This window comes from Mercenaria mercenaria, chromosome 3 (assembly GCF_021730395.1).
Source record: "Mercenaria mercenaria strain notata chromosome 3, MADL_Memer_1, whole genome shotgun sequence".
Taxonomy (NCBI): Eukaryota; Metazoa; Mollusca; class Bivalvia; order Venerida; family Veneridae; genus Mercenaria; species Mercenaria mercenaria.
The window spans coordinates 47,924,855-47,952,096 of record NC_069363.1 but is presented as its reverse complement, the minus strand read 5'-3'; the positions used below and the strand labels follow the sequence as shown (position 1 = coordinate 47,952,096).

The 27,242-nt window shown below is 35.8% G+C and overlaps 2 protein-coding genes across 2 annotated transcripts in view; one reads left to right on the top strand and one right to left on the bottom strand.

Annotated features, from left to right (window-relative positions):
- Nucleotides 1-27,242, top strand: part of LOC123523507 (uncharacterized) — a 116,549-nt gene that overhangs the window by 39,158 nt on the left and 50,149 nt on the right. The gene's annotated exons all lie outside the window — the stretch shown is intronic.
- On the bottom strand, nucleotides 9,716-22,643 carry LOC123524822 (uncharacterized). Its single transcript, XM_045303323.2, has 3 exons — nucleotides 21,927-22,643; nucleotides 17,368-17,532; nucleotides 9,716-10,058 (listed from the first exon to the last, which is right to left on the bottom strand). The coding sequence occupies exons 1-3, from the start codon at nucleotides 22,090-22,092 to the stop codon at nucleotides 9,820-9,822; spliced, it is 570 nt and encodes a 189-aa protein (XP_045159258.2). The 5' UTR covers nucleotides 22,093-22,643; the 3' UTR covers nucleotides 9,716-9,819.

Here is a 27,242-nt window from a genome sequence, read left to right as displayed (position 1 = left end):
ACCTCTAGAGATGTCACAAACAAAAGTTTACGCACGGACGGACGGACGCACGGACGACGGACGCTGCGCGATCACAAAAGCTCACCTTGTCACTATGTGACAGGTGAGCTAAAAAGCAGACGTCAGTGATAAATTGATGACACATGCGGTTACTTTAGACAATAAGTTATTGCTAAATCTATGCGTTATCTATGAAGTAAATGCTGTTTTATAATGCGAATAGATCCGTTTATAGGTGATAACTATTTTCCGTGTTTCGCACCATTATCAAGCACGAATAAACAAACTGTTTACTTCGACTCATTCAATGACATGTACTTTCCTTTCAAAGTTAAAAGTATTGTCCGTAAGTATTAACCTGGCACTCATTAATCTTTGCGAATATTTTTGCACGGTATTTTTATTTTCTGAGAATATCTTCATTTACTAAATTAACATACCTAATTAACCAATGGCACAATGGCGAATTTGAAAGACTTCCCACTTCGATGCACGTTATCATGCGTGCGATTTCAGTTCAGAGCATTTTTGTAATTTCTGTGTAATGCAATTTTATCCATATTACTTCTATTCTTAAATTGTTTTATGAGACATATTTCATAATAATTATGACAATTTTCCCTCCTGTGAAATTTACATGAAAAACAAATATATATATATATATATATATATATATATATATATATATATATATATATATATATATATATATATATATATATATATATATATAACCAGACAGAGGACAGAGGACACAAACCCACAGATGCTGAACGGTTTGTCTGCACAGCTATATATACAGATGCGACATGATGATGTTAATTATAAAAAAGTAAATCTTGTATTGGGTTTTCAATAATTATATCGCTATTTTAGTTCCGAAACTGAAAATTAATTTACGAAAACAAATCAAATAGTCAATACTTAAGGAAAATACCGCGCATTTGAGCGTTTTTATTATTTTTTTTTTTTTTTTTTGCAGTATGTAAATAATATCACTCACATTCCTGTTTAAATATAAAGATATAAGCTAGAGTTGCCGCAGAGGATGATTGGGTTGAAATATAATTCTTTTGTAGTGATTCTTTGTCCTATTTGTTTCTGTTTTACATCAGATACTTTTCTCACTGGTGGTAGTTGTAGATGGAAACATCCACCTTGAGGGTAACTGTTTTTTTTTTGGCAGTAACGAGGCTCTGCCTGAACAGGTACCCGAGAGCCGGATATTTCCATCTGCACTTACCACCAGTGATTGAATATTTTTCTTGCTTGCCATATTCAACAAATAATAGTAAAATAATATTCAAACAAATAATTTTCCCTAAGCACATTTCTTTTTCTTATAGAAGCTTATTAAACAGGAAGTAAGTCATGACGTTACAAGACGAAAACAACATAATAAATCCGTTTTTTATTAAGTGAATCCTTATGCTTTTTCCGTAACATGGTGTGTTTATTTTAATCGAAAAATATGTTATAAGGAACAAAGAGAAATATGAAGGTATTTAATTTTATCCCATTTTACGTGAAACATATTTATTACTACACGAATCTACTATACAGATGTAGTTCGTTCTACGTCATTTAGAGCACGAGTCATTTTACTCCCTGGTGTGTAAGATGGAGTTATTAAGCGGCGGTGAAATCACCAGAAATCCTAGTCGGGTATGCAAGAGTTTTTGTGCCCCCCCCCCCCCCATGAGTGGTGGAGCATATAAATTTTGTCTTGTCCGTGCATCTCTGCGTCCGTCCGTCCGAAGTTCGTGACGCGCCTAGCTAAAAAAGTATTTGATTTAAATTGATGAAACCTTGCATGAGTCTTTATCATGATATGAACTTGCGCACCTCCTATCTTTTATCTGGGTCCGCCCCCAGTTTACAGAGCTATGGCCCCTGAAATAGTAAAAAATGCACCTTTTCCCCTTGTGACATGCCTAGCTCAAAACGTATTTGATATAGATTCATGAATCCTTGTTTGAGTCTTAATCTTCATATGAACTTGGGCACCTTCTATTTTTTATCTGGGTCCGCCCCCAATTTCCAGAGTTATGGCCCCTGAAATACTCAAAAATGCACATTTTCACATTGTGACGCGCCTAGCTCAAAAAGAATCTAATATAAATTTATTAAACCTTGCATATGTCTTTGTCATGATATGAACTTGCGCAACTCCTATTTATTTGTCTGTTATGGCCACTGAAATAGTCAAAAATGTACATTTTCACCTTGTGACGCACCTAACTCAAAAAGTAAATTTATGATATAAATGAATGAAAACTTGATGAGTCTTTTTCATGATATAAACTTGTGCATCTCCTATTTTTTTTTATCTGGGTCTGCCCCAATTTCCAGAGTTATGGCCCCTTAAATAGTCAAAAAATGCACATTTTCACCTAATTATGTGCCTAGCTCAAAAAGTATTTGATGTAAATTTATGAAACCTTGCTTGAGTCTTTATCATGATGTGACCTTGCACACTTGGCATTTTTCTTCAGAATCTTAGCGCTTATTACCGAGATAGCCAAAATAGTGGATGTTTTGTTTGTGATGCTAACAGCTCAGAAAATGTACCAGTGGAGGGGGGGGGGGGGGGGGGAGGGGGGCACACCCTGTGTCCTACAGACACATTTCAGTTTCTTTTGTACTTAGTTTCGTATACAATTTGCAGTATCTTTAAATTAATCAATATTTAAATCTTTGCTGTGTACAATGCTAATAAAGTGAAGTATAAAATTGTCATGAAATTGATAGAACTAACCCGTTCTGGTGTAAACTGTCGCAAGAGAGCTTCCATCATATTACATTATTTCTAAGGCGAAGTGAGTTCTTAAAAAAATACGTGTTAATTATGGCATATTTCAATAAGTGAAAAGTAAGTAAGCTAATTAAGGTTGTCTCCGTTAAACACTTTTTTACCGACCTGCGAGCGGCTGAATTTTATTTCTTTTTATCAAAGATGAAATATTTGATGAGTCCGTTTCGAAGACCTTAAACTAAATTTGGCATTTAAAATAACAATTGTACGGGTCAGGGAAATGAACTCGTGGCAAAAAAGTGCTATATGGAGGGCTTTACGGTTCGGCCAACGAGGAGATAGGACAGAAGAAATTGCGATCATACAGGAACTGACAATTTTTATATCAAAATCACGTGTTTTAGCTGTTCCTACGCAGGATTTGCGTCTGGCTGCAAAATCCTGTTGTGAAATTTTAAATCTACGTATGGAAAATTGTACTTAGATAAGCGTTTATCTTGAATTTTTTTTAAAACTGCAAATACGTTCTTGCATTTTAGTTTCTTTAAAAAACACAAAATTAACTTAGATGAAAAACATGCACATGAGTTTATCATTATATTTCAAATATATTTTTAAGTGAGATTTTTTTAGTGTTTTGTTGGTTTTAGAGTCACACCGACACAGTTGTGGTCAAATGGCGAGTTTCCACGCTTTTGGTAGTTGAGTAAGTCCCAGGTGCTCTTCCCAGCATTGGTTCAGGCATGGGCGGGCATCTGAAAAGAATCACCGACCTTCCATAAGCCAGCTGGATGGCTTCCTCATATGAAGAAAGGGAGGTAAGAATGATTTTATAAACTTGAATTTTAATTGACTTTGGCAAAATACGTACTAGTCAATGCAGCTCTTTGACATCTTTAATACAGTTGTGCTTATTCATTTAATTCATTTAATTAGGTAAAATATCTTTATTCAATTGATACTTATTTTAAAATAACGCTATCTTGGCTTGGCAACCAGTATTAGCTGGGCAGATTAAGTCATTTATTTGGGAAAATACTGCATTTGGTGATGCAAGCATGAAATTTGCCATGTATACTTGTCTGAGCCTCCTTCTTTCAAAAAGCCCGTTAGCCTCTTGAAAATTCAAAATGGCGGCCATTTTTCAAGATGGCCGCCACAGGAAGTTGGTGTTTGACTTGAACAGACCAAAACCGAGATTTTTTTGTTAATTTTGAGGAAAAGATCTCTTTTAAGATGTTTTGAGTGTGCAAAACCTATCGTTGAGACACAATAGACTGGTTTCCAGATCCAATATGGCGTCTTTTTTTCAAGATTGCCGCCGTTTTATGTGAAAGAACTAAAGAACTAATTTACCATTAATACTGACGTTCCTAGTTGAATCAGTTTTAATGTTATAGTCGAATAACATACTTAGAGTGTTGAAGGACAGTTTTTGTCTCGCCTGCGACTTTAGGAACTGACAGTGGACCAAGGCGTAGCTTTTCAAACGGGACGGTGATGACGACGGTGGCGGTGGCGTCAACGTTAAGTTTGTATGTCAAGTGCTTATTTCAGAAACTACTCTGTTTATTATGTTGAAACTTCACACATGCCTTTGTGGTCATTAGGCGCTGTACCAGGCCAAGTTGCATAACTCTGACTTACATTTTAACAAAATTATCCCCCTTTTAAACTTAGAATGTTCAACGTTAAGTCTTCGTTTTAAGTATTTTTCTCAGAAACTACTAGGTTTATTGGGTTGAAACTTCACACAGGCCTTCATGGTCATTAGGCACTGTACAAAAGCCAAGTTCCATAAGTCTGACATGAATGTTAACAAAATTATCCCACTTTCAAAATTAGAAATTGTAACGTTAAGTTTTTGTGTCTCTACTTGTGTCTATGTTATTCAGTTATGTCCCTTTATGGCCGTTACTGCTTGATTGGAACTTGTGGTCGAGCTTTATATAACGCAGACATTTTTAAAATTAAAAGGTATATAGCAATCCATGTAGACACATCAATTTTGATAAACAGAGAAGCCCTGCTTTGTGTCGTAGGTGAATCTATGCAGATCTACTGTACTTGTTTCACCTGGAAGGCATGCCTTAAGACTTTATATTTTGGCCAAATAGTTGTCACATTTGCAGTTGTATTAATCTGTTAACGGGAGTCCAAAACGATTGCATTTAAACCTACCACAACATTCTGTTTGACATGCACATATGGTCTGTTCTTTACAGGTATTTGCAACTGATGGATTGTTGTCCAGTGTATCTGCCAAATGTCACCTTGTTTCTCCCATCCCAATTCAGCAGGAGTTTCGACTTCCATTTGGCAAACAATGCCTGTCCCCATATGTAACCAGCTTGGTATGCAGCACGCTTAGTGTGTTTTGCAAGGGCTGCTTGTGTCGGGCCAAGAGCATCATATGGCGTCTGTTTTCGGGCAAACATGTTCAGTCTGACGTCATAAATAGCTGCTACAGAACCTGACCTGTCTTGCATACAGATGAAAAACCTTTTACGAACCCCCTTGTCCACATTAGATATCACTGGCCGATACACACCTAAGCTCTTAAAGACATCTGTCACTTCCGAACAAACATTCCAAGTTTGTCAAACTGTCTTTTTACCTTTCCCCCGGAAAAAAAACAAAGAAAAGTATCAAACAGGGAATGCCACGCACTAAAAGCGCAGCCTCCTCAAAAACTTGACACTACATCAAAACCTGTAAACGCATGAAAGAAAGCAATACCTTTTGCTTTCTCATGGCCAATTGATTGAATGACATCATTTATGGGAATCCGTCTCAAATGTGTCCATATGCGGAGGCTACCCACAGTTGTTCAAGACCAAGATCTTTCAGCTCAGAAAATACATGAATAGCTATGAAAAGCGGTGGCAACTAAATCTGTCTGTAACTTTACTAGCAACCTGTTTATGACCCTCCACAACAGCATGCATGCATAAACATCCATATATCGAGTTCCTCATGTTTTCATGGCGTCAGACCTTCAAGACTGATTTTCCTGATTGCATACAGTCTTTTCCTCTCTGGTCAAAATTACAGTTATTTGTGTGTGCATTTCAACATGTCAGTCGGCCGAAAAATAAAAAGATCAGGCTTATTATCATTATTCCCCAAGAAACTGCACCAACTGAGTGGGATTTTCCCGTTGCTAGTAACCCTTCGTCTAGCGCCATGACCTCATTTCGTTTTTTGTTGTCATTGCTTTTCATGTATTTTCTGAGTTGGAAGGGTTTGGCCTTGAATAGCTGTGGGTAGTCCTTCAAACAGGGAACAAATTTAAATTGGATTCCCATACATGATGTCATTCAATCAATCGGCTATGTCAATCAGTAGCGTCAGATTTCCGGGGAAATAGTTAAAAGGCTGTTTGTAGAACTTGGAATATTTGCCAGGAAGTGACAGATGTCTTTGAGAACCTAGGAGTATATCGGACAGTGATGACTAATGAAGACAAGATGGTTCTTGAAAAGTTTGTGATCTTTATTCTGTCAGACTGGACATGTTTGCACAAAAAAAAAACAGAGGTCATATGATGTTATTTCCCTCAACTCAAGCAACCTTTGCAGAACACAAAAAGCGTGCTGCATAACAAGCTGATTGCATATGTGGACAGGCACTGTTTTGCCAAATTAAAGTCGAGAATCCTGCTGAATGGGGATGGGAGAAACATGGTGACCTTTAGTAGATACACTGGACAACAATCCACCAGTTGCAAATACGCTGTAAAGAACTGGCCAAATGTGCATGTGAAACAGAATGTTGTGGTAGGTGCAATGATTTTGGACTCCCGTATACAGATCTATACAGCTGCAAATGTGACAACTATTTGGCCAAAATATAAAGTCTGGGGGTTTCGTTTTGGGGAGGCTGCGTTTTTGGTGCGTGGCATTCCCTGTTTGATATTTTTCTTTGTTTTTTTTTTTTTGAGACATGCCTTCCAGAGGAAACAAGTACGGAAGATCTGCACTGTTTCACCTATGACACAAAGCAGATTTTTTGTTTATCAAAATTGATGTGTCTACGTGTATTGCTACATACCCTTGATAAACGTGTCTTAAAACGTACATGTAGTCACAAAGACGTTGCAAAATAGGACAGAAGAAAGAGATCTAAATTGTTTTATCTAGAAGAGCATTATTTTTTTTGCTATTCGTAACATCAGCAGAATCACTTGAGATACGTCAAATCTATCACCCTGATAGGTAGGTATTAACCAATAAGGAAACTGCATGCAGATGGTCGAATATGAAAAAAACGGCATGAGTACATATATTTTTGTTTTTAAAGTTGAATATTAAATACAAAGTTTAAAAACACAGAAATGCCAAAGATTTTAATAGCCGAAGTTCGAAATATGAAACTGGCAGAAAAATATACACACGTGCGTATTTTGCGTAACGATGGTTGCGTACCAGTAGTTACGCCCTTAAGTTACTCGACTTTTAATCTACATTTTTCAATGGCAGAGTAAATTGAAAATTAAAGGTATCCACAGGTATTGATTCTTTTGAATTAAACTATATGCGTCAATTTATTCATCATTTCTGCATTATTTAAGAAATAATTTATAGCAAAAGAGTGCTTTAACACATTTATGCACGATGGGCAGTTATACGTCGGGCGTAATAATTGCACGAGGGCGCAAATTGTTATAAATTATTTCGATTCTAATATGCCCTTAATCTAAAACAGTAGATAAAATATAGTAGCGGTCGCAACAAAAAACACTGACGTCACCGCACGTTAACATGACGTCATTTTAGCGTAAGAGTGTTTTAACAGTGAAAAGCATAATAGAATAAACCATAAAGCATCAGATCGGAGTCAGGTTCGTGATTAGTTTTCAGAAGAATGGATATACAAACAATTTTAGTTTGTCGTAAACGTCGTCGTAAATCGTCACGTTAGCTTTCGGTTGGACATGCGCACATACAAAAATTAAGGTAACCTACCTCCTTAAGCTCGTCTGACAAAAATATCTAATAGGTATATCGTCGCCACTTGATCGTTGGCGTCGGCATCGGTGTCGGCATTGGTTAAAATATTTGTTTAGGTCCACTTTTTCTCAATCATTGTAAGAGCTACAGCTTTTGAAATTTGCACACTTGTTTATCATCATTAGGGGACTATGTAGGCCACGAATCATAACTCTGATATGCGTTTTGTCAGAATTATGGCCCTTTTTGTACGTAGGAAATTTGAGTTTCTGGGTATTTTTGTTTGCATTTTATCACAATTGCGCCCTTTTTGAACATCTGAACTATAACTCTTTTCTTACATATTGTCCAGCACTTACAGACGGGCGATGGCACCCGTAGGCGGTGCTCTTGTTCTTATCTTTGCATCACCCTTTACAGATATCCATAAAACTGTGTGTCATAAACTGAATCATAATACTGACCTGATTTATTCCTTACATCTTCTATTAGTTTTTGTAAATTTTCACTATATCGGAACCAGGTATTTGAATGTAGATCCTTGTCAAAATGATGTTCTGAATGCAATCTACTGCACAAAATGATGTTTCAATACTATCTTTGTTATCAGCTTTAATTAAAAATGTTTTTCCAACTAATCTGTCAATGTCAAAGGCTACTTCACAGTCTGTCTGACTGACTGTTAAGTAACCTTTGACATTGGCAAATAAGTTAATTCAGGTAATGTACATGCACACGCGTATTCAATAGTATTGGTCTTTGTTGCTTGATCTACTTTTAAGGGCCTAACTGTATTGTATTCTATAAAAAAAATTGCAATGAAGGATACACAGAACCTGTGCAATCAGACATTGCAATTTTGTAATTTTAAATTCATACGAACAAGTTTGGTTTTTTCAGATCTTCGCTTGAAATGTTTCTTCAGGTTCTTATGACTTCGTCTGGCTTCATATTCCATTTAGAATGGTAAAAAGATGTACCGGAATTTTACACAAATTTCCCAGATACAAGAGACTCCTTGAAGAATTTCCTGATCGGGAAGTTAGGTTTCCAAATCAGGAAACCCTGCATTTTGCAGTTGATTCAGAAAAAGGGAAGATTCAATATTTTTTTTTTAAAAATACTAAGATTTTAACAAAAACTGAACGGTAGAAATTTTGATATGTCTTTTATTAAGTTCAATATGATGTATCCAATTTAGAGATCTCATGTTCCTGTGAATGAACCTAAATAAAATATAGTGGTTTTACTTCTCGGGCGGGAAGGATGTTACTATAATAAGTAACAAGTTTCCTGTTTAGGAAGTAGGGGAAAACCCGTAAATGATTTCCAGAACGGCAAGTTTCCCATACTGTTAAACGCATTAATCTGCAACGTAAAGCACAGCAGCGCAGACACCCAAGTACAAACAAACACACATACATACACAACTAACATACACCGATAAACAAGCAGACAAGTAAGATAAAACGACACGTTGGGGCACCGCCGAAGACCCCCCCCCCCCCCCCCCCCCCACACACACACACAGAGACACACCTTAAAGTTTCAGGAAACACCAACTGAGCTGAGCTCTTCCTTTGTTATACATAAAATGTTACACTCTGTTCAGGTTTTCAAATATTTTTTTTTTCTTTATTCTTCATTTTAAGTGATTCAGTCTTGAAATATACTGTTGTTCTTACACACAAGCTGCTGTTATAGCAAAGGTCGTACAGATTATGAAGATATCATTGTCGACAAGTCTGTAGCTCTGGAATCGCAGATCGGTTGGGGATTTGTTTTTCACTTCAGCTCAACTCCCGCTGCAGAATATCAAACGTGGTCAAATTGCTGAATCTATGTTTAGGGTTTGAATGACAAACTGTAACTTATTGTAAAAGTAAGTTTAATGGCATTTTACATTTACAATCTGATTACAATAATAAAGTGTATGTTTTTCATTTAATGTAGAACATATCAGATTATTTGTTTACATAATACAAAATAATGTAGTCGTTTGATGAAGTCACCACTTTTAGTATCAGATCGTTTGATTTTCGCATCTTGTTTGTATCAATCAGTGAGGCAAAAGTTTTCATTAAACATGAATGTAATTATCTTGTCATCAGTTTATAATAATGTGCTATTGCAGTCGTCCTGATTCTCCGCAGACGACGACTGCAATAATGGTCCATTTGTCGTCTGCGTCGAACGTATCTGATGTAGAGAAATTAGAGATACAGTCAGAGCGAGAATTCCACCTAGTCCAATTAGGAATGCCGAGTATGGAAACAAAAACGGTCGGTAGCTGTCAGTATAAAAGAAATGGATTGCTGCAACATTTGCCGCTGGGGCAAGGGACAGAAGACCTGAAACGTAATAACATTTGATGAAAAATGTATATGTTAATATTATTGCAATGATCCTATAACCAAATCTTATTCTTTCAGTCAGTTATTGATTAAAGAGTTACATAGCGATTGTTAGAAATAGTAGGGTGACAATCAAGTCAAAAGGGCTCTATTTTTAAAGTTACCCGGACCCCCCTCTACAGCAAGATAAGTTATATACCAAACTGTTCGTAATAGATTGAAGTTTCCGAAACTACCGGCATAAATTGACATAAGTGGTGGCATTCTGAGAAATCCAAGATGGCGTCCAAGATGGCCGCCAAAAATTAAAAATATCATTTTTTTTTGCAATTTTGTGGACCCCTATATTGCGCATAATGATTTTAATTAATTTTAATGTCTTAAATATGCGAGAATACACATTGATATGAGCATTTAATGATAAATATTTTGAATTTTTTATTAATATTGCCAAAAAAATAGACAAAATGTTCCCATAAAATTGGTAATTTTGCACGCGTTTTAGATATAAATGTGTACACCGGTATATTTTATATTTTAAAACTATTTATTAAACGTTACCTGTTAGCTTTGATTGCTCTGTGTGCATAGTATATTACATCAATACTATATTTAGGCTAAAGAATGTACTATCTGAAAGCGAAAATCAAATATGGCTTCCAAAATGGCTGCCACTTACACTGAAAATGGTACAATATAAGGTTAAATTTCATTCATATGAGTGGCAATTGGACTTGATGACATAAAAGTAACGAAACATGTTGTATTAAACAGAATTTATTCATATTTATTCATTTTGGATTGAAAACAGATATCAAATATACTTTTATAAGCTTTTATAAACGGATGGGGTACTCTGACATGCGTTTTACCTTGATGATTTCTAGGTCAAGTTTGAAACTGGGTCATGTGGGGTCTAAACTAGGTCAGTAGGCCGGATCAAAGGAAAAGCTTGTGAACACTAGAGGCCACAGTTGTGACCCAATATTTATGAAACTTGATCAGAATGTCTATCTTGATGATTTCTAAGTCAAGTTCGAATCTAGGTCATGTGGGGTCAAAAACTAGGTCAGGAGGCAAGATCAAAGGAAAAGCTTGTAACACCCTAGAGGCCACAGTTGTGACCCAATATTTATGAAACTTGGTCAGAATGTTTGTCTTGATGCTTTCTAGGTTAAATTCGAATCTGATTATGTGGGGTCAAAAACTAGGTCACGCGGTCAAATCAAAGGAAAAGCTTCTAAACACTTTTGAGGCCACAGTTATGATTTAATCTTTATGAAACTTGGTCAGAATGTTTGTCTTGATAATATTTAGGTCAATTTGAAACTGGGTTATGTAAGGGTCAATAACTGCGTTATGTGGTGTCAAAAACTAGGTCACCTGGTCAAATCAAAGGAAAAACTTGTGAACACTTTAGAGGCCACAATTTTGATTTAATCTTTATGAAACTTGGTCAGAATGTTTGTCTTGATGATTTTAGGTCAAGTTTGAAACTATGTCATGTATGGTCAAAAACTAGGTCACTAGGTTAGATAAAAAGGAAATCTTGTCAACACTCTAGGAACCACAATTTAAGTTGAAACTCATGAGAATTAATCACACTATTTGTCTTGATAATCTATAGGTCATGTTTGAAACTGGGTCATGTGGGGTCAAAAACTAGGTCACCCGGTCAAATCAAAGGAAAAGCTTGTGAACACTCTATAGGCCACAGCTGTAACTTAATCTTTATGAAACTTGGTCAGAATGTTTGTCGTGATGACCTCTAGGTCCAGTTTTTTTAATATGTGTTATTTGGGGTCAAAAACTAGGTCAAATGGTCAAATCAAAGGAAAATAAACAATTATAACTCAATCTGGGTCATCTGGGGTCAAAAACTAGGTCAGTAGGCCAGATCAACTCTGGTGAACGATATAGGGTCATCATGGCCCTCTTGTTACTTTACAGTACCGTACTGGTGTATCGATTTATTGATACACGCCCCTTGTGATATTTCTAAGGTTATAAAATTAATGTAATCTTTCTTTAATCCAAAACAATCGCGACGAATCTATATTTGCTTAAAACAAAATAAATCAATCGAATTTTGGATATACATGCATTATCAGTTCTGTAGAAATGTATTACTGACTACATGTAATGTAGTGTAACTGAATAACACAAAGTTAGATAAATGGCAAACTTAAAGTTTGCTTTAACTGTAAACAGTAGGATAAGACTGCAAGGGACAGTTTTAGTTTATAAGTCATCAGTTGCACCAAAAGCTAATACTGTAAACACGTTTTGGCATGTATCTGTGTTGTCAATGCAGCCTTTGCTTTCACAGGCATGTGTACATGGCTGCTCATTTCTTGTGCAAATGCAGTCACCAGAGCAAAAATCTTTACAGAGACACACTAGGTCACTTAGAAGTTCGGGTGCTGCTGCAGGCTGAGACATCATGTGTGGGCTCTATAGACCAGTATCTGGATCAACCATGAAACCAAAATCGAGTTGGATTAGCAAACTAAAATCCTTCTTTGCTGCATTTCTCCAAATTAGTATCTGATACGTACAGCGGAGTAAATGCAACATAAGCTGTCGTCAGTTGGAGGTAGCTTTCTTGGTTGCACCCACTTCTTTTCGAGAACGATACTTGAACGCAAGGAATTAAAAAAAGACAGTTTGAAGACCCATAAAGGTACCCAACAAAAGCAGTGGCAGCAGACTTAGACTCGAAAGACAAACATGGTGCACTACCAAGACTGGAGAGATCATGAAGTTGTTCTGCATATTTCAGCAGTACCTGGAATGCCTTCTTTCTACCCACACCATACATTGAGGAACAAGTGTCACATCCTATAACACAGTATACAGGTAACAAGATACCCTGTTGGGCTGGCGACCACTTCGCAACTACTACATGGATTGGTATATATCTGGTAAGGTCAGTATGTGTAGATCTTCGACCAGTTTTGAGAAAGATTGTGTCAATACCAAGACTACTGGTGTGATGAGTTAACAGAACCAAAACGTCTGTTTCCGGACTAATAAAATCTGTAAAAAGATCCTTTGGAAGAAAAGAATGCAACCAAGAATAAAAATAGCAGACTCGGTTTGACTGAGTCTGTTCATGAGAGATAATGAAATGTGCAACACCTCTAACAACGGCCTTCATGGTGCCAAGACTGGATGCATATGCCAAGTGTAGTGCCATCCTACCATCAGCTTCTTCCTGACTTGATTCCATTTGATAAACAAAAGAAACAGCACTCCAACAGACTCGTAGGGTTTTTTCATCCATACCACCTGAAACAAAAATAACTTTATCTGTCTCAAGCAGATTATGACAATTAATTTTCTGTCAAATATTTTGTATACAGCTTTATTAACTCATTCTTGCTTTTGCTGCTAGTCAAGACTTCCTTCCAGTCAGGAATCAACATGTTCATCTGCATAGCAACTGGCGCAGTGGTACTAGTGTTACCACGTTTTCGGCGTGTCTGGGACTTCAAGCTATCAGTCAAATATCGGTCAAAGACAACATGAACCTGTTTACAATGCAAACTGCCCGAGGCCATCTGACTGTATGTCTGTTTTTGATCTTTAGAAGGTTGTAGCATTTGGACAATAGCCATAGCACCAAAAACAATACAGCCAGGCTCAGAAACACTTGAAACAATGAAATCAGAACCAGCAAGTTTCTCTAGCTTTTCACCAAAATCAGACTTCTTCGTTGACATCATGTCTCCATCATCAAAAAACAAACTAAGTGCTACAGGAGCATTTTTAATTGAAAGTACTCGTTCAAGTGGTACTTTCTTGAGGGCATTGATGGCCAACAGTCTTAAATACATTTCCTCTCCATTTATACTGACAGCCTTTGAATTAACAAAATCATTGTCCTGAACAAATTATTCAGTTGTACAAATAATTCATGGAAGTATCTTGGACTTGTCTACTTATTTTAACCCCATTTTTGATGCTGATTTTGATTCTTGTTTATTTAGAAAATTTGACAAGGTCATGCACTGTTTACATTCTGGGTTTCAATATTTTATTTCATTGACATTTTGTATCATTGTAAAATCTATCAGGAACAATAACTGTAAAATATTTTCTTCTAAATTTATCCTTTTTAGGCTTTTTAGTATGTAATTTTGTGTATTTCTACATTGTTTACATTTATTCATTTGAATGTTCCCGCTTCCAAACATTAACCGGTGATAAGGCTATTTGTACCTCAACAATTTGGTCCTACCCCGAAATACTATTGGTAGCCAACAAAGTTTGTTGCAGCAACAAAATAAGTGTTAAAATGATAGTAAATGAAACAGATATGGACATATAAGATCAATACTTCTTACCAGTTTCTTCCATTCCCAATGATCAGCTATTCTCCGTGTTATTTCATAGGACAGCATCCAAATGAGTTACTCTTGATCAAACAAGGCACAGCCCAGTTTGTTCCATACATACCGGTATGTAAATATTATGAAGTAAAACTGATGTAAGGTCTTACTAAATGCTTAATATGTTTATAACAATAAAAAAATGTGTAGGTTAAGAAACGGTGACTTAAGTCAGAAAAGATGATACAACATATGCCCAGTGCTCTTAAGTATGGCTTTTTGCAGTGAAAAATGTGGCCATTTTGAAAGCCACCTTGGATTCTACATATCAGTTTAAACGAAATTGTTAATTCGTTTAAAAGAAATCATTTCGTTTTAACGAAATAACTATTTCGTTTAAACGAAATGTTATTTCGTTTAAACGAAATGATTTCGTTTAAACGAATGAGTTATTTCGTTTAAACGAAATGATTTCGTTTAAACGTAATAACTAATTCGTTTAAACGAAATGATTTCGTTTTAACGAAATAACTATAAAAAAAGTCTCACATTACCTAAGTGGAAAAAAAGTGCGTAACATGTCACTTTAGGGGCACCGTATGGAGCTGATAGGGAATGTCAGCTTCTTGTCATATTAACCATTTACATTTATTTCTAAAATTCATGTCAAATTACCCCACCCACTTATAAAAGCTTATGAATTAAAAAAAAATCTATTTTTTCTAACTCTATGTATATATTTTCATTATATGAATGTTACATTTCATATCTGAGCATAAATACATATACATTTTGTCATATCCTTTTACCTGCTATTAAAAATAACACCAAATACCCTAAATTTAACCAATTCCGAGGGAACAATTTTCTACTTTTTGGCAAAATTTACAGAAATAAATATTTAAAAACAACTAAATACTGTAATTCCAATGTGTATCCGTGCATAAAAAGACATAAAACATAATTAAAAACTTAAATCATTAAGTGCAACACGTGGGCCCACAAAGCGGAAAAAATATATCTATCTGTTATTTATTTAGCACCAGTCATTATTGTATCCAGTAAATATTCAAAAGTGCGGTCTTTAGTGCAAAATACTATTTCTTTCATTTGAATAGATAATCGGAAATAATACAGCGAAAGAATCAGACTCTATAGGCATTACAAGAGATATAGTAAACAACTTCGTTGATTCTGTTATGGTGTTTTTTTATTGTAATTAATTTGATGACTTTCAAAATATCTTTTTAATATCAGCAAACAGAAAGGATGTTCTTGGTGTTGTTGCTGATGCAAGTTTTAAACAGTGTTTTAACCGTGGAACGTATTATTTACAGAAGTTAAATCTGTAATCATGACACGACTATGACCTCATGTTCACCACATAGTATGGAAATACCTAAAATAAACTTGGAACATCATCGGTCACTCGACAGGCAGTCGGGTAGCAATCAAACAGTCCACTCTTTTGCAAAAAATACTTTCCTATTTATTTTACGTTTTCAAATAAGTGAACACTTTTCTTCATGTTGAATTACAATGGCGGCATTTGACTTAAATTGTTTAAAGGTCTTCAATAGAATTCTACTAAAGTATTGGATCTGGTCGCAAAAAAAGAATAGCGATCTAATAGAAACAAAGTGGTCCCTTACATCGAATCCAATATATTTTGTCTTATGTTTTTGGGTTTAACTCCGTTTTTCAACAGTATTTCAGTCATGTACAGGTGGGCAGCTAACCTAACCAGTCTTCCTGGATTCTGTACCAGTACAAACATGTTCTCCGCAAGTAACTGCCAACTTCCCCGCATGAATTATCAGAGGTGGAGGACGAATGATTTCAGACACAATGTCTTTTATCAAATCGTCACGGAGAACATACTCCCCACCCGGTGATCGAAGTCGCAATCCGTAGACTAACGCTCTTTTTACTGAGATAAGCGGGCGGGCTTTGATCAATTAGAAATATACAGTTAACTTCATTTGTAAAAAAATTAGTGTACTGTTTGTTAAAAAGATTTAGAAAAGAACAATTATAACGCATTAAGCAGATTCAAAATTGGCCTATTGATTAAATTATCCAAATGGCTTACGAACAAAGAAAAACAATGAAAACAGAAAATTCTATTTACACAACAAACCCAGCTCTACCTATTCTCGTTTTATTTAAATTAAGAAAAAAATCCTTAATGAAATTCTGATAGAAATCTTGGAATATTTTACGGAGAGTTTCGCTCTGCTTTAAGCTGCTGCAATGCGATTGATTACACTTTAAAAACCGACCTAGAGAATTAGAAATATACAGTTTGTACAAAACGAAACCAATGGATATACAGGAGAGCCAAAACACGTTACTAAGCTAAATCTATACACTTAACTCGCCTGCATATATAAAGACCATGTGAACCCCGCGCGAGGCGTATGTTAGATAGATAAATATATTTATTTCTGTGTACAATGTACATATTCATGGCAATATAAATAACAACATAAGATAACCATGAGCAAGTATGCATGTTAAATACATGCCATATACATTATAACACAAAAAATGACACAGAAAAGGGATAGGAATCATCTACTATTTCCATTTGTGTCATATTGTTTTTTACTGGCGCTTAAATACTGATGGAAAAGCGCGTTTAACACCCCACACCACGCCCCTTCCCTCAAAGAAGTAAAACAAAATCTGTACCTTAAATACTAATGGCATTTACTTCTCAAACTGACAGTGCATGCCAATAAAATAATACAAAATATACTAACAATACCTTATAGTAAACTAGAAATACAAACAAAATCAACGACATAAATGTGTGTGTGTGTGTGTGTGTGTGTGTGTGTGTGTGTGTGTGTTTGGGTTTAACGTCTTTTTCAACAATTTTTCAGTCATATAAACGACGGGCATAAAGGTAGAATCGACCGACCGAAGCATTGGGCACATCAAACCGCACATAAATTAACAAGTCATACCTGATATTACAGAAATGTATGCAGTTACAGCAAGACGTTTCATCAGTGTCGGGCCAGTACATTTTCTTGACTTCACAATAAGACCGACAGCAAACACGCAAGCCAGCAGTGCGACGGTCAATTGTACTTGTAAAGGTCTGTTTGGATGAAAACCTTCCATGTAATCTGTAACAAAATTGCATATTTTACAACAGCTATTGCTTACTATATGTAAGTTAGTCGACGATACAATATTATAGTATTTGAAATGATGTCAATAGAACTCTAAATAATAGTTCTGATTTTGAAAATGAATATTTTGTCAAGTACTATGAAACAAGTGGCTGTGACATCTGGGTTAGGCTCGTGTTCTCCATGTCTTTTTCAGAAGATCTCTATCGTTGCTAGCGTCACGTTATTACTAGGTACAAAATTCAGGAATACTACTGTAGTCAGTTGAAATAACCATTTTATAACTGGAAAACTTGGGAACAGGAAGAGTAATTTCGAAACCAAACAAAACCAATATAAAATAAATAAAAGAATTTAGTCTTTTGTTATTAGCGAGGTTGTGGTTTATAAAATTCGGAAAATTAAACATACCCCTTATTTTAATCATTTTTTTGTAAATTGGTTAAAAAGTTTATTAAAAGAGGGTACGATGCGAAAATCGTGAAGCACAGTGCATGTTTAGCGATTGACCCCTCTACAGTTAATTGCTACGCTTTCCTATTTGATGGTGCGATGACTAATAAAGTGTAGGGCTCCATGATGCTTTTCTCCTAAATCCTACAAACAACGGACGGAGGGAGTTGATTTTTGTCTTACAGTTTTCTTAGTCGTGCCCTTAAAAGTTAGGTTCTTGTTGCTCTGACTTCAGACAAGTTGTTGAGTACATTGGTGTAATTGTACCTTAAATTTACCTTGATTTTATGTTTTGCTTTATTTATCTTATACTTTTACACTCATGTTAGAGCCTTTCTCAGCGGGGATATTATCTACATTGTGTTGTTTAACTTGTTGAAAATAGGGTAAGTGCGGGGTTGGCATTCCCCTTAACGCGTTTAAACCCCCAGTTTCCTTTATTGACCGTTCCAAGGCGGTGCCCCTATTTTCAACAGGTTGTTTTGTCTGTCTTGTATTGTGTGTTGCGTATGTTTTCTTGTTTGTTGTTAGCGTTTTTCCTCCGCCCCACTCCCCCTTTTGCCCTCTCTTTTCCCTTGCATCTACGCTACTTTTTGCATCCCCTCCCCCTTTACTTTTAGTAAGTTTTCGTGGCTCCTCTTTGTTTTGGCAGCCGAATCCCAAGACGGTCCTTGATTGTTTTTTCCTACTTGTGTGGGTTCGTTTGTAAGCTTGTGAGTCTATAACGGTGCCCTACTGTTTTAATATGTGTTGCTTTTCGTTTTTGTATGTTATTCAGTTGATCGTCGTTGTGTGTTCATCTTTGGTACATGAGTGTCTACGCTATTGTGATTTACGTTGTAGTGCGACTGTTGTTAAAGAACATGGCATTCCCTTCTATATTCGTCCTTGTTCAACTTTCCCCTTCGGATTCCTCCCCCCCCCCCACCCCATTTTGCCCCTTACCATTTCCTTCCCCTTTATCAGTATTTAGCTTATATTAATATGTACTTATTGGATGTTTGAAGCAACACATCTGAAATATTTTTCCATTACAGCTTCTTTTTGTTGTGGGCCTACTATGTAAATAAGTGGCTCTGGGGCTGTGTGATTGGTCCTCTGTGCTTCCGAGAAATCTACTCTTACCTATTACATCTTGTTCTTCGGATTGGATTTTCCTTTTTTCTTTCCCCCTTTCTCCTAACTCCCTCTATCGTCCCCTTACTTTTCGCATTTGCGTTCCCTTACGTTGGCATCTCATCCCCTTTAACTGTGATTAAGTTATCATGCCCACTTTAATTTTGGCTACCAGAATCCTAAGGCGGTGCCTGATCGTTGTCTTTTCCTGCTTATGTGTATGTGTTTGTGTGTTTGTGCATTTTTTGTTGTGTCTTGTGCTGTGACGTACAGTGTTGTTACATCACACTTGTCGGTTTATCTATGTAAGTTAATTTTGTGTGTGCATGAGTGTCTGCGCTGCTGTGGTAAAATCTGTAATTAAGGAGCGTAGCATTCCTTTTTGAATATTCATCCTTTTTCCACTTTCCCCTTCAAACCCCTACCCCTTCCTCCCCTCTTTATATTTTGCATAGAATTAAGATGTACCTGTTGGATTTCTGAACAATCTGTCAATAACATTTCCATCACAGCTTCTTTTTGTTGTGGACCTACTTTGTAGCTGCGTGGCTCTGAGGCTGTGTTTGTGGTGTTCTGTGCTTTCAAAAAATCTACCCTTACCTATTACCTTTTTAGATTGAACAAGAGCTGTCACAATTGCCCCCGTAGCATGCCCAAGAATGCTAAATTATCTGCGCAAAACACACATCATTTTGTGACCTTGACCTTGACACAAGAGACCCAGGTCATAAACATGATACACTTTCTCAATGAGTCAAGTCATATATGGCAGAGTTATTGTTCAGACAAGAAACGAATTTGACCTCTAAGAGTGACCTTGGAGTTAGGGATCTATGTCTTGCGCATGACAAGTCAACTCTATATAGGGGAAATTTATGCCAATTAATTTTAAAATCCCTTCATCAACGGCAGAGGTATTGTTCGGACACGAAACATACCATGTTAACCTTTGACTTTGACCTTATAGATGGGTATCTGGGTCTTGCGACTGACGCCTCGCCTCAGTATGGTGAACATTTATGCTAAGTTATTTCAAAATCCCTTCATGGATGGCAGTTATGAACATGACACGAAACTGACCCTGTTAACCTTTAACCTCTAAGTGTGACTTTGACCTTGGAGCTAGGGGTCTGGGTCTTAAGCACGTCACGTCGTTTCATTATGGTGAACATTTTTGCAATTTTATTTCAAAACCCCAATTGGATGACAGAGTTACTGCACGGAGTAGAATTTACACGGGCGGTCGCACGCACGCGTAGACTCAAGGATGGACAATGCGATTTTAATTTGCCCACCTTCGGAGGCATAGAAATAACGTATGTCTCAATTTATATGTATTTAGTTACGGTGCATATACCGTGTTGTTCCTTATCAGGTTATAACCAGTGAGAACACATGTGTGTATTTCGTCACGGTGCATATACCGTGTATTTCCTATCTGGTAATAACCAGTGATAACACACCTACGGTCTTTCCTTATCTGGTTAATACCAGTGAAAACAATTATGTGTATTTAGTTAGATACATAAACCGTGTCTTTCCTTATCTGATAATATCCAGCGATATCACAAATGAATAGTTTTAGTATTTTTGATTGTTTCCGAACCGGTTATAAAGGTTTTATTTCTGTTTGACAAACACATTTTTGAACCGAAATATATAACGCATTTAACTTAGCTTAATTTTCTACTCGAGTGAAAGTCTTTCAAGACAGCATCCAAAAGCAGTAAGGCTTGCTAACTGATCATATTTTGAATATGTTGTTTTCGATGGCAATTTACAGTCATGCGGTAATATCTTTTTATTAATACATAAACTAAAATGAGACCGAAACCCGTGGTGTAGCATATCTGAAGGACAAAGCGTTTCACTTACACCGACTATGTCGACAAAAGAAACGCCCGAAATATTGAATTGGTATTTTCCAAACATCAAATCAATCTAGATTAGTTGTATAAATTAATTGCTTTCCCTACATCAAGACATAAGATGCCTGAATTTTTTAACTTCTGTCGAAAATGTGGATAAATTACTGCTAGGGCTTTCACCCTACAACGCATGTGATCCTGATGATGTGTCATCAAAATACTTAAAAAAGTTTGCATAGAATGCTACATTGTATCGTAAATCTGTCTGGCAACTTTTCTGTTATATTCATCAATGTTCGAAACTGTCAAATTAAAGTGGAACAAGTTAATGAAAATAGGATTTAACAACATATTAACATTTTTTATATTCTCGATGGAAAATGTGGCAACCACATTCAAATAAATGCTTTACGAGCCTTTAATGATTGTGTGGAATACAGTAACATGTAAATATAGATTATTATTATGGTTATACTGGGCTGTGTTTTTTGTTATAAAGAATATGATAACATTTTATATGTTAGGCGTATTTTGAAAACAAACATGATCTATGCTCGTTTGAGAGAGTCAAATTGATTATACATTTCAGCTATATCGTGTGTGGAAAAAAGAAAGTTACTTGTGAAAACATGTCATTACGAAATCTAAGCATTATAAGAAATTTAATGCTTACGGAAGTAAAAACAGAAGCGAAAGTCTTTTAGAATTACGTTAAATCAAGATGAAAAAATGTCAAAGATAAATAGAAAATAGTCGCCAGTAAAATAACAAGAAGTCATAAAAAAATTTATTTAGTGGTAAACTGCAGATATTTCCTTAAATGCATCTTAAATACTTCGAAAGCTCTCCAATACAGGTGTGTGACAAATGCTCCATTAACCTGAATACATTTTTCGTTTCCGATCAGCTATTGTCGAATCATCTCTTAGACTAACAAAAATAATTACTTACATTCACTATCAAGATGCTGTTCCGTAATACATGTATCCCTTTTACATTTCACTAAATACCACACTCCAAAATTTCTTATAACACTTTCATCTTTGTACTTAAACGTATCCCTGTACCAACCCGGAGTCACAAATCCAACAAGCTGTAGCACTCCAGAGAAACCCATGCCAAATGTATTTATATTTATGTATCTGATGACACAAGCCACTACGTTTTTGCTTAGTTGTACGATTTTGAAATATGTTTTACCTGTAAAGATAACAATGTAAATCAGTCAGGAATATCTTGATTTCGGACGAAATGGAGTTACTTGTGATGTAAAACACGGATGTAATGCACGAAGATGTAATGTTATCATACAGTAATATTATGTTTTGGTAATACCAGTTCTGATATAGGCATAAGAATAATGAAAGTCGTCCGTTTCCACGACCAGGAAGGAAAATATGGTTAGAGTTTTTCTATATTTACTGCTTCTGTCGTCTGTTTGTACGCGTAATGGTACTTACTATAAACATAATTTCAGGCCGATTGAATATTTATGTCAACAAATAAAAAAATCCACTGCGAATGTCTTAGATACATTAAATAAAGCAGGTTGTTGTATCTCATACTACACTACCCCCTTATACTTGTATTTACTTCAAACAATTTTGAATGGAAAACATCTAAAAAATACTGTTCACACAATCCAAATATCCTTAGGACAGCGGGCACATTTTTATGCAATCTCGCCAGACATGCACGTCACTCGACCTTCAACTCATCCCGGAAGTAAAGAAAATGAATATAGACATGCCAAACACGGAAGCGAAAGTCGTATTTTGATTCGTTGAAAGTTAGGGGTCACGCGTAGTGGTCATCCCGTCAACAGGTATGCGCGTGTAATTCCTTTTTCTTTTTTTGGCTAATGAGGAGTCAATTTTCAGCATTTTCTAATGATCAGAAATTACCTTGGCTTTAGCCCGACACGTCATCTACGGAAACATATTTGAGCTCGGGATAAACACAAATCCCACAGGGGTCCGTAACGGAGACATTTGGAACTTCGTCAGATCGCGCAAAAGGCCCTTTTTGATGTTGTCTGAATGTGTCAGTATATGCCTCGGATGTAAGATATTTCCGTATTTGAGAGCTGCAGACCCAGACATTTTAGAAATATTTCCAAAATGAATTTCGTATAAAAAATGTTGATTCTACGGAAGCGTGCAAGGGCCATCAGACGCTAATACGTTTAATTACGTTACTGCTTCGGAAAGATTATTGGGCATAAAGTCCGTCAGTGTTTCTTTCTCGGACACTTTTCAAACAACTTACATTTTTCCAAACTATGATACCTTTAACTAATAACAAGCAGAATCAAACTTTAAAACATTGAACACATTTTCAAAAAACATTATCTTAAAATGTCAAATATACCAGTTTGTCAATTCATAACTTTCATTGTTAAGTTACATGTAGTATTTATACTCAATGGTATCACATATTAATATTTATAACTCTTTGTAGGTTGAAGTTGCGTTCAGTTTTTAAATTTAATACAGTTCTCCTGTTTACTTTAATAGTAAATGGAATTCGAACTTGATGCACTTTCTATAGTAGAGAGGCTAATGCATCATGTCGGTCCTTTCTAGACTTGATCGTTTGGATTTGTGCTATTTCAACATTGGACGGGATCTTACCCTTTCTTTAAGCATTTAATTAATGTAAAATCTTGATTTACACGAGGTCTTTTTATTTTCGTCCCTCTAGACCTTTCAGGTTACAGGCAACGCCATAAATTGTACAAGTCCAATAAGTATGACCTGGACATGTTAAACGTTGTAACCTATATGTGCACCTGTAAGAGCCTCTTAAATGAGCATTGAGGAATATTCCAATGCAATAAGTCTGGCGTCACTTGTAACCATCCACTTAGAGCACATTTCTAGTTTCCTCCTAAATATCCAACTTCATCTTCTGCCCATTCCAGTCTCTTCTTGCAAGAGGAACCCGTGGTTAAGAGTTATCGTGCTTGTTGGTCATATATCTCATTTCAGGGTTTAAACCCCCAACTGCCATATAAAAGCCAGAAGATGGCACTGGGGCAGGTTTTTATATAAATTATGCATGTTTCACATCAGAGAGCCCTTTTTCAAAATTTTAAATAAACTACTGAATAAAAAGTTATGAAAAATTGTATAAATACACATTGAAACATTCTTTATCAATTGGTGTTTTTATTTTTTAAAACAAAAAATTGTGAAGTATAGTTTCAAAAAATTATTTAAACCTAACTGCCAAAAATTTGAATTTGCCGGGAGGAGCTAATGAGGTCATGAACCCTAGAGAAACAGAGAATGTAAACAATTCCCACGTGGTTAATTTTATCAACAAACTTGATCAGCAGAAGGCTTGATGTATCAATGGAATTAACACCTAGAGTGCATTGTAAAACTTTTCCAGAAAAGTAATTTTGAATTTTTAAACTGAATAGAATATCATATTCAATCATTTCTGCAGTTATATTTTTATGTGTTATTTAAAAAATGTTTTAAAGATATAGGGAACTAATTAACAGACATAGAGTGATAAATTATTTCAAATAGCTTATCATTTTTATTAGACCTTATCACAGCAACACTTGCTAATTTGTGTGCATTGTGCTACATCTCAGACTTAAAAAGTTTATTATTTCTGCATTTATTGCTACATTATCTCAATTAATGGACCTGCCAGCAACAGAAAAGTTAAGAATGTTTGATTTCAAGTTTCACTGTTCAATTTACATTAATAAGAAGTTTAAAAATCAGGAATGCTAGTCTCAATTCAATTTTTCATTACAATGAAATTGATATGGATGCACAAAATATGTATAATAATAATTTGTAATCATCAAAACATGTAAGTTCATATTTCTTCTTTAACTTTCCATTGTTTACATTTGCTTGTGAATCATTGAAAGTGAGCTATTTTTAGCTGACAGACAGCCTAGAGTAGCCTTGTTATTTGATAGGCTCCTCCTACAAAACTTACTGCCAGGGTAGTAAAAGTTGGGGCTTTAATTTGGTACAGGTATAATCAGGTTTTGGTTTTTCTTCTTTTTATTTGTGTTTCTTGTTTGGTATATATCCGTTGAATATACTCGGTGTTTTATTTATTGCATATCTTATTATCAGTCCTGTCAGTGGATCCCTTGCCCACTTTAATTCTCTTTTTAAGTTATTGTGACATTGTTATAACGATTTACTGACTTCAGCCTTTTCTTCTTAGTTGCACTTGGTCCAGTACTTTCACCTAGATGTCTTCTTCTACCTTCTCGTTATTGTTCATGTCTACATATGTTTTATTTGTTTTATTATCATGTTCATTAAGTATTATGCTAACTGGACTTCCTGATCCCCATCATACATGCTGGTTCTCCTTCAGTCTCTAATCTCAAGACGGTACTTGATTGCTTTTTCTTCTTGTGTTGGTGTGTTTGTAGGCGTGTGAGTCTATAACGGTGCCCTGCTGTTTTCTTTCTGAAATTTCCTTCGTACTCCCGCGTTTATCATCACTGTCTTCATTTTTATGCTGTTTCTCTCCAATCTGATGCTTTTCGCTACTTATGTTCCTTCACTCTTTTCTCATTACCTTTATCTCTAGACTTAATATTTTCAGTTTTCTTATCTACACTCTTTTCACTTTTCATCCTTGGTACTCTAAACCTTTGAATTTCTTTCATTACCACTTTTCAACTTATGTCTTTCGTCAGCATTAGTCTTGTCTCTACTACTTTCCTTCCATTTACACATTTTCCTCTCATCATCATTTATTTCACTGTCCTCATTGTCACTTTGTCTAATTTGGTTTAAACAGTATTTTATTGACACAATTACATCTGTTACAGTAAATTGTTAAATTCTAATTTCCTTACTGTTTTGCTTTCCTGCAGACTTTTCCCTTCTACTTTCCTTACTGGATTGCTTCTCTGCAGACTTCTCCTTTCTTCTATCTGGCTTAAGTGATTCTATCACATTAACTTTTAATCCACTGCTCCACCCCTTCCTCCAGTTTTCACTCTTGACAGCCGGCTCTGCTAGAGAATGGACCCAATTAGTCATGATACATGTACGCCTAACCGCCATACCTTCCACGGAGCAGGTGCAACTAGTTTTGCATAATGCTTGAAGGAAATATTGACATACAAAACCCTGCTGCCACACTGAAAATATTTTTGGCAGGTAATTTGTAGCTGCAAAATGCCTGTATTTACAATGGACGTACAAATCATTAACTCGGGTGAATGTACGCTCTTCCCAGAAACACAAGAGACGCACAACTGATTGACGCCTAGGCGCGTTACAGACATGGTGAGCCTTCAGTTCCGTGACATTATCGAACACTCGAGTACATAGTCAGCATTTCTGCATTGTGTGAACATAACCAAGAGAAAATTTATACAAAAAGAGAAACATCCTCTGTAGACATTTAATCTTTAATGCATATGAGTTAATTATGTTAAGTTAATTAAGTAACGTTGACCCTTTTAAATTGTTAAGTCTTCATATGTCTATCACATAGTTTCTTTTGTACTCAATGTTTCTGCTAAAAAATTAAGGAATCAGTATCAGTTTTCGTGTAAGTGTGTCTGACGTAATTTTCAGTGTACTTTAACTACTGTGTTTTATTTAAGATTTTTTTTTCGCTGCACTGTGATCCAAGAGGTATGTAACTATCAGAATAACGATGTAATCTGTCTACGTTTGAAAGGGTAGGGTAGCGCAACTTGTAAACAACCCAAACATAAGAAACAAAATCAGAGGGTCAAGACATAACGAAGTTATAACTGAAAGCAGAAGGATCATACTCAAGAGAATGCCTGATGAAAAGAGAACAAGCATGAAACAAGCGTGCTTGGTAGCAGTTTTGTAAACAAAGAAAGATGCTACAAGTCCAACAACAGAAACTATATTTTAAACTAGAAAAGATCTACCATCAGGCCATAGCGAGGTCTAATCTAAAGGCCACGACAATTGAAATAATTCGGCACCTACAACATCGAGAAGAATGGCATACTAATGTTGAAATATATGTAAGAGGTACAACAGAAGACGCCTCCGTACTGCCTACGGCAGATAACGATGCTTTAAAATCAATCATTTCTACTAATTTTTATAACAAATAAGAGATCAACAGAAGGCCATTTCTACAGAAATCATATACGCTTAAAGGGGGAGAAAGAGCTAGGTTGTGTGAACTCGGAAAGGGAGTGTTCAGATTGCAGGTGGATCTGCTTTAATGTAAAAATGAGATGATTGTCGCTGACGACTGCGTACAAGTTTGTTTTATTTT

What these genes read in the sequence shown, in the direction of transcription:
- LOC123524822 (XM_045303323.2), bottom strand. Translation starts at nt 22,092, where the DNA reads ATGGGTTTCTCTGGAGTGCTACAGCTTGTTGGATTTGTGACTCCGGGT. An exon ending in ACAGCATCTTGATAGTGAAT is followed by an intron (nt 17,533 to 21,926) that starts GTAAGTAATTAT and finishes ATTTTGTTACAG; the next exon opens with ATTACATGGAAGGTTTTCAT. An exon ending in ATACATTTCTGTAATATCAG is followed by an intron (nt 10,059 to 17,367) that starts GTATGACTTGTT and finishes ATTACGTTTCAG; the next exon opens with GTCTTCTGTCCCTTGCCCCA.